This window comes from Cryptomeria japonica, chromosome 2 (genome assembly GCF_030272615.1).
Source record: "Cryptomeria japonica chromosome 2, Sugi_1.0, whole genome shotgun sequence".
Lineage (NCBI taxonomy): Eukaryota > Viridiplantae > Streptophyta > Pinopsida > Cupressales > Cupressaceae > Cryptomeria > Cryptomeria japonica.
In genome coordinates, this window is record NC_081406.1 from 262,474,624 (window position 1) to 262,483,724 (window position 9,101).

The window sequence follows — 9,101 nt, forward strand, 5'->3', positions numbered from 1 at the left end:
AAAAGATTGTTATGGAATGCATGCTAACGAATGAATGGAAAGATGGCTCAAGAAAGAAAAAAAACAAGTTTGATATGAATTATTATCAAAAGAGGACATGGAGGAATCAAGAAAGGAAAAAGAACAGATACATTCCCTACAACAAGGTCTGAACTCCTTAGAGATCAAAATCCTCAAGATAGGCATAATCAAGGAATTGCAAGAACTATAAGAATGAGGAAAAAAGAAGTAATGAAAACACTGATATGTGAGGGTGTTACATCCCACTTGTGCCCTAATATTTTGCTAATGTTTAAATACACTCAATACTTGTTGCTTTATATTGTTGAATGGTGATTCACATTGCACATGTTAATGATTTGGTTTTGAATAATTGTGATATTTGAGTTAATTTTTATCATATATGTAAATGTAAGAGCTATGATAATTTTTCAGACTAACTACATGGTTTTGACCTAGTGGATGCAGGAAAATCGTCTTCCTTTGAGAGGGAGGGAAAGCATCATCAGGAATGAGAGGTAATAGAAGAAGGACCTAATGCCATCTGGAACCCTAACTTGTAAGTTTTAGATTTGTTGAGTTGAGTTAGGGTTTGATACCTTTAGCTCAGTGTCTATCCTGGTAAACCCTAATGGCTAGTCTAGTGGTTAGGATTGTTTCATCCTTGTCATAGATTATGTTTTTCTTTTTAAACAAATTATAATCTAAAACATTCAAACAAATAATTAAAGATCCAGTTATTTTATCTCTAAATGATTCTTATGACTTATGTGTGAATATTGTGAATATAATTTACACAAACATATATGTGCACGTGTATTTCTAATCAATAGTAAGCACACATGTATATGTGCCTAAATATACATATAAATACTTATCTACATAAATAAAGACTCTATTTATTTTCACACATAAACAAGTATGTATAGCCTTATACACTTTGCCACAACTTGAGTGGACTATGTCGTAGTTGAGTGGGTTTGTATTATATCATCATCGCAAAACTTTGGAATAAAATTCAAATGAAAAAATAATAGAGCCATCGACTCTTAGCCGATGAGAAAGTAATTTAATTTTGCATTCGATTAAAACGTATTCAATATCACCACCTTCACTCAGTGAGGGGATGAGTATATAGCTGGATGGGATGAGAATCCTATGCTGGGGATAAAATTTGATTTTAAATGAAACCTAAATTGACTTGAAATGCACATAACTAATTTCATTTATTGAATTTGAGAGAAAAAATGAGATCTGTAGATATAATACAGAGAAGAGTATTATTTTGGAAACACTGTTTATAGTTGGAAAAACATTCAATACTTAGAATATAAGGAGGTTTCACTAACAACAACCATCAAAACACCATAAAAAAATGCAAAGCACCAATCATTATACTAGATCACCACACACACCAAACAATTGTTGCCATAAACCCTTATACATCCTTATATAATGGAGAGAAAATGTGATCCATAAAGGACTATGCATGCATCAAGCATAAAGAACCATTATTGTCATTTAGCACTCAACCTCTCACTTAAAACATAAACATGACTAACCATCATTAATGAGCTCCGCTAAAGGAAAAAAACCCATCATAGTGGGTGATCATCAATTAAAGTCATGTCAACCCATCCCAATCCTTTAAATTTGAACTTTCTAAAGTTGTGAAGGCTAATAAGCAACGTCTTTGTTAACATAAGAGTTTGTTATCTTATTTTGTTTCTAGAAACTATAAACACAAGATATCATATCAAAATGACTAATCCAATTACTTCATCTAAAAGAAAATTGCAACTTAAAAGTTTTCAATTTGAACAATACTTTTTCTTGATATCATAATAACATTAGCATTGTCACCTACAATGAAATTTCAATAATTCTAAAAAGACCATGAAAGTCAATACATATAACATCTCACTCCACCTAATCTTTAATTTTATCACCTAACTCCCCCTCACAAAATACTTTAATAATTTTTTTTTACTTTTACTTCATATCATAATAACATTAGAATTGTCACCTACAATGAAATTTCCATAATTCTAAAATGACCATAAAAGTCAATACATGTAACATCTCACCCCACCTAATCTTTAATTTTACTTAGTGCAATTCGTCATTGAATTTGAATCGAGTTGGAGTGTTCTATCTTAAAAAGACATCATTGCCGCCGTAAGAAGCAGAAGAAAAGTAAAGAAGTTTCCCGAGAGAATAGAATGTCTGCTTCACACTATTTACACTCTTTACGTTAAGAAGTTTCCCGAGAGAATGGAAAATCTGCTTCAGACCATCTACGCTTTTAGCCGTCGTTTTTTCTATTTAAATTTAACTTGTGTGGAATCCCCAGATCATCCTATTCAAGCGACTTGAGTGTACTTCTTATTTGTAGCTCTTCCTAAATTAGCTGAGTTTGAGTGAAAATGGCTTCCAAATCAGGAAAGTCATTGATTTTCTGTCTAATTCTGCTAAATTTCTGCATGTATGTGATCGTGGCCGCCATTGCTGGTTGGGCACTGAATAAGGCCATCGATCATGATTATGTTGTTACTGGTATAATCTTGATTCTCTGCAATACCAAAATCTTCTTCTTAGGGTCAATTTTTTATTTTTTAATGGAAGATATAATATTATTTATGAATTTGTTTTGTTATTAATTGGACCTTCTCTATTATATGATGAGTCTGTTGTGAGAGTCTAGACTCTGAACCTATATTGAGACCTGCCTAGCTAAGAGTCAAGGGCTAGGGGTATTCATTTCATCAAGGTCGTAAGAGCATTAATCTCGATCTTCTCTCTTAAATGATGAGTTTGTTTTGTTATTCAATATGATAACATGAACTTATACTGATACTTGTCCAGCTAAGAATCAAGGACTGGGGGTATCCATCCTATCAAGGTCGCAGAGCATTAGTCTCCACTTTATCTTTTATATCATGAATTTGTTTTGCTATTCGATATGAGAGCATGAACCTATGCTGATACTTGTCCAACTAAGAGTCAAGGGCTGAAGGGTATCCATCCCATCAAGGTGGTCATAGCTTTAATCTAGACCTTATCTCTTATGCCATGAATTTGTTTTGCTATTCAATATGAGAGCATAAATATATGCTGTTACCTGTCCAGCTAAGAGTCAAGGACTGGGGGATATCCATCCCATTAAAGCCGTAAGAGCATTAACCTTGACCTTATCTCTTATATCATGAATTCGTTTTGCTTTTCAATATAAGAGCATGAACCTATGCTATTACCTGTCCACCTAAGAACTAAGGATTGGGGATATACCCATCCTATCAAGGTCATCAAAGCATTAATCTCAACCTTATCTTTTATATCATGGGTTTGTTATGCTATTCAATATGAGAGCATAAATATATGTTGTTACCTGTCCAGCTAAGAGTCAAGGACTGGGTGATATCCATCCCATCAAAGCCGTAAGAGCATTAACCTTGACCTTATCTCTTATATCATGAATTCGTTTTGCTTTTCAATATAAGAGCATGAACCTATGCTATTACCTGTCCACCTAAGAACTAAGGACTGAGGATATCCATCCCATCAAGGTCATCAAAGCATTAATCTCAACCTTATCTTTTATATCATGGGTTTGTTATGCTATTCAATATGAGAGCATGAACCTATGCTCATGCATGTCCAGCTAAGAGCCAAGGACTAAGAGGTACATTAAATCAAAGTCACTGGAACATGATCTCAATCTTGGCCCTTAAACCATGTCTACAAAGATTTTGAATCTTCATGGATGGTATAATCGAGAGCATATCATCACTCTCCCTAATTGTATTCAATTAAATGAATTATAATACTGTGATGATTTTCATTTTTTTAATTATGGATGAAGTAACAATTTTCTTTTGACAGGTGCAGGAGGTTCTATACCAGTTGGGTTCTCCTTTGAGGCATTGAATTTTCCAATAGGAAATGAAGCCACTGGTTTTCTGGTGATTTTTGCTCTGTCGGCTGGTGTTGTGGGAGTAGCCTCTTGCCTTTCAGGACTCCATCATTTGAAGGTCTGGACAGAAGGAAGCTTAGCTTCTGCTACTTCAACAGCCTTGACAGCTTGGGCTATTACTCTTCTTGCCATGGGGTATTACACATCACACTCTTATTTCATACAGTTATCATGAATTGTATTGGTTGTAAAACAAATTAGAAGCTACACAATTGTTTTCTCATAAATCCTGCAGGTTGTCATGTAAGGAGATTCATTTACATGGGAGAAGCAAAAGATTGGTAGGTTGGTTTTCTTTCATTACAGAATTGTAGAGTTTTTTAGAAAATTCATTATTTATTTTGTTGGTTCAAAGTATTAATTTATTTTTAAGTTTAGCTTTGAATATAAATTTTTAATCTCTTTTTGTTGTTTTGGTTTGAAGTTTTTATTATATATTTTAAAAAAAATTTATAAATTGTAAATTGAGAGGTCCTCGTGAAATTTTAACATAATTTATTTTATTATTTAAATGATATCATAAATTTTTTTTGTTATTTATATTTATATTATATAATATATTTTTTAATTAAAAAAAAAATAGTAATATTTTGATTTGTTTTGATGTGTGCAGATAGCATTGGAGTCTTTTACTATCATTTTGTCTGGAACAAAATTATTATATATTATATTTCTTCATGCTGGATTTTTAGATGGAAAAGAGTAATTCTATCAAAATATTTGTAATGCTACAACTACAATTGAATCAGAAAGGAACTTCAACTATATCTTTTGGAGTATAATTACGTATCCACTTGTGCCCCCATCCCCCATTCTTCATCCCTGCCTTCCAAAGAAATAAAAATTACAAATGTATAAAATATCTATAATTTTATATCAATATTTTTTATTTATTTATGATTAATAAATTGTATACAAGTTTAATAATGTTTTATTTAAATATCATTTAATTTAAAAAATTGAAAGATCACAATAGCTTTACACTTCATCTATGTTAAAATGTGATAAAAAATTTTATTTCTATTAATTAAAATTTTATTTTTTTATTAATTAGATAAAAAAGTGCATAAAAAATATTTGATTGTTTATTATTATTTTTAAAGAATAATCGTATATAACAACATAAATTTTGAGACATTATTTATACTTGTATAAATTGTAAGATAATGCTTGATACAAACTTTGCACATTTTTAGTTTGATTATGCGTTATGGAAAGCAACTTTACAAGTATTATTCATTGTCATAATCATTATTGTTTTTCTTATAATATTATATTGTTCAATTTTATCTATTTTTTAAAAATGAAATCATAGTTTTTTTTTTAGTTTAATTTATGTTTAATAAATTATATGTAATATATTTTTAATTTAAAAAATATATAATTTAATAATATTTAAATTTATCTTGATGTGTGCATATAACATTGGAATCTTTTATTACTAGCATACCTATCTTTAGAGGAATATACATAAAGTAGGAAAGATATCATATTTTTTCATTATTCCACTTAAAAATTATTATATTATTATATTGTAATTAATATTAAATCATTATTATATTATGATATTGTAATTAATATTAAATTATTTTTAAGATATGATTATATTAGATATTATGTTTTAATATATTCTTGTTATCTTATTTTTATATATTCCATTAAACTCTTTACAAAATCAAACAAGCTTGTATCAATATTATTATTATATTTTATATTTCTATTAAACAAGTAAGAAATCTATCAAGATTGCATTATTATTATATTCAATCTTATCATTATCCTTAAGAGAAAAAATAGATTTTTATGTAGTACGCTTTCAATTTCCCATAAATAATAATATTATTTGTAATCTATTATTATACTACAACTTTATTATATTATTCATTTATATATTATATATTTAAAATAACATATACAACAATTATTGTTTTTATATATATTTATTAAGAATATTAATGTATTAATCTTGTAATAAAAACAATATATAATTAAAAAACAAAAAATAAAGTATTTTTTGTTTTTCATGTATTTAAGTGTCACAAACATTTATTAAGACACTTTTGCATCCATATGTGAATGTAATGCATAATTATTTCACTGGAAAAAAAATATTATATAAATTATATTCATTCATGTTAGATTGTTAGGTAGAAAAGACTACTACTAATGAGATTTAAAAGAATTACAACTATAGACTTTGGAATATAAGTAAACATTCCTACCCCATCATCACCTCCGAAGAAAAGCTAAAATATATATTTAATATTTTTATAATTTTACATCAATATTTTTGTATTGATTTGTGATTACTAAATTATATATAAATTTAATAATATTTTATTTGGATATCATTTGCTTCAAAACTTGAATGCTTCATTACATTTCATTTATTTTAAATATGATAAATAATTATTTTATCTTTATTAATTAATATTTTTTTGGTTAGTCAATCAAATAATATTTAAGAATAATCATTATATAACATCATAATTTTGAGCCATATTTATATTTCCATAAATTATAAGATAAAATCTTGGTAATTTTTTTTTTTCAAATTTTTAGTTTGATTCTAAGTTATCAAAAAAAATTACAAGTATTATTCATTGTCTCATCATTATTATTTTTTTTCATAATATTGTATTGAAATGACACTTTTATAGTAATGAAAAATATAAATTATTCTATACTTATAATAAAAAATGTGAATGGCGAGATTTGTGCTCTATTAAAATTTATCTACCATTTTTTAATGTTTTATTTAAATTAGGTATTTTAAAAATGTATAGAATGAAGAATCTACTTTTGATACTAATGTCTATTAAGTTAAATAGTTGGTTTAATGTCCCATTCATATGAACATTTGTCTTATGAATTAAATACCACCACATATACACAATTTATAAGGGTGATGGGTGAAGACGGATATCTTGGATAGTTTTTGCATTGACTCACATGTAATGTTTTATATGTAATATTTCAGCCTATTTGTGTTTTATTTTGACACTTTCTTCATTGTTTGGTAATGGGTTGCGATTGTATTGGACTTCATTTGATATTTTTTTTTCATTTTTGTACTAATGTTGCCAATAAGTCTCGTTCGTGGCTAGAAGTCCTGAGTGCCACACTTTCAACTCTTTTTCTCTATTGAAATCCTCAACAAACATATCATATATTATTAATTTCTTGTTAAGTTAAGATAATTAAAACTCCACACTTTCTTTCTCTTTAAAGATATTTTTGAAACATTTCTTATCCCAACATTTCATCTTGGACTTGATGTCTAGTAGCTTGTTTGTAAACCAAAAATTGACCATGCTAGCATGGTTGGCCCCTTCAGACCACCAATCCTTGATTTTGCTGATTAGAGTGGGATCCTCCCACCAAATGTTCTCAAACTTAAAGTGCCCCTTTGTTAGATGCTCACTTAGCCAAATATCCAAAAGCACCAGAAGATGGTCTAGAATAGATATTGGAACGATGCTTGATTCGCATCTATATGAGTCACTCAGATAACTAGTCCTAATAAAAAACATGTTGAGCCTCTTTAAGATATTGATAAATCCTTCTTTGCAATTGGTCCATTTAAATACTGCATTCTTCAGGATACACTCCATCACTTCATCCTTTTCAATTAAATCATTGAAATCCATCATCACTTTATTGACCTTCTTGAGGCCACCATTTTTTTTGCTAAGGTCAATTATGGCATTGAAATCACCACCTAGTATAATGTTGTTATTGCTCAGATTCTTGATTTTGTTGCCAACAATTCCAAAACTCCAATTTGTCCTCTGTGTGAATAGATCCATAAATATTGAATAGGGTGAATTCAAAATCAATAAAAACAACTTTTGACAAAGTAGAACATCCAATTTTGATGTGATTTGAGACACTTAAAACATAAATATTAGTAGTTGTCCACATAATTCCTAGACCATGCTCGCATTGCCTTGGGCATCTTAAAAAAGTTATGACTATCTTTTGTAGTATTTTGATAATGTTATCCATTCATTAGAGCTTATCTTGGTTTCCTGAATTAAGATGACATCCATCACCATTCTCTCAATGTGACACTTGACCAAGCATCTTTTGTTAGGGGCCATTAGGCCCTAGACATTCCAAGTTACGATCTTCATTGGTCTCTAAGGGAGGACATGGATCCCTTGGATTTGAGCAAAAAGCCCCTAATGCTTGGAAGACCCTTCTTGCAAGCCTCATCTCTTGTTCATTTTTCTTCCCTTTTCTTTCCTAGTCTTCCCCAAAACTCTAGCCAACGATTGACTAATGTATCTCAGATCAATCATTCCTAATTCATCATTGTCAAAATATGCCGAGCTTCAAAATCCACATCTAATCAATTGTTCATTTTTCTTTGCAAAAACCACTATCTCAGTTACCACTTTGTCCTCAAATTTGGGCAAACTTTCTTATTCTTTCTTATAATTATCTTGTGTTCTTAACAAAACTACATTTATAGCACCCTAAAAAGGAATGTCATCTATTTTTTGCAATAAATTTTCCTCATCCAAATTCCATGTTCCACTACCTCAATTGGGTAAGTGCAACAAGATGCTATATAATTTAGTGGCCACACCTTGAAAAATGCCTAAAACAAATGAAACATGTATGTGGTTTTTGAATAAAAAATACATACATGTTATTTGAATTAAAAACAAGTGCATGGTTTTATGAGAGGAAAACATGTACATATTTTTCTCAACAAACAAAAAACGTACGTGTTATGCTAAACAAGCAAAACACATACTTCTTTTGTTGATACTAAGTTTTAAAAATATGCTCCTCCTCTAGTTTTTAGTTCCACAAAGCATGAATGTGTTTTGAATGTTAATTCTATTGTCTCCCCCTTAGTTGTTTTTCATCAACATATACATAAAAAATAGCATTTAAATATAAGAAAGGTAAAATACAAAGGGAAAATAAAGGAAAATATAACTTATACTTTAAGTTATATTTTATGTATATATTGGCAGAATGTTTGAGAATGGTTTTAGATCTCTAGGAGTTATAATGTAGATTCTAGATTTTAGGAGATCTTATAATTTTTCAGATTTAGTCAACTTTCAGTAATTAGTAGGCTCCTATCATCATTCTCTTGCTATCTTTGTAT

The 9,101-nt window shown here is 29.1% G+C and overlaps 1 protein-coding gene across 1 annotated transcript; it reads left to right on the forward strand.

The window, feature by feature from the left end:
* The first annotated feature begins 2,324 nt into the window (after positions 1–2,324).
* LOC131050558 (membrane protein PM19L-like) lies at positions 2,325–4,793 on the forward strand. Its single transcript, XM_059216913.1, has 4 exons — positions 2,325–2,556; positions 3,883–4,108; positions 4,209–4,254; positions 4,587–4,793. Exons 1-4 carry the CDS (start codon positions 2,427–2,429, stop codon positions 4,677–4,679), a joined length of 495 nt encoding a protein of 164 aa, XP_059072896.1. The 5' UTR covers positions 2,325–2,426; the 3' UTR covers positions 4,680–4,793.
* Positions 4,794–9,101: the final 4,308 nt, after the last annotated feature.

Excerpts from the sequence above, each read along its gene's own strand:
- LOC131050558 (XM_059216913.1), top strand. The coding sequence starts at position 2,427 with ATGGCTTCCAAATCAGGAAAGTCATTGATTTTCTGTCTAATTCTGCTA. Across the intron at positions 2,557-3,882 it reads TCATGATTATGTTGTTACTG|GTGCAGGAGGTTCTATACCA; the intron begins GTATAATCTTGA and ends TTCTTTTGACAG. Across the intron at positions 4,255-4,586 it reads ATGGGAGAAGCAAAAGATTG|ATAGCATTGGAGTCTTTTAC; the intron begins GTAGGTTGGTTT and ends TGATGTGTGCAG.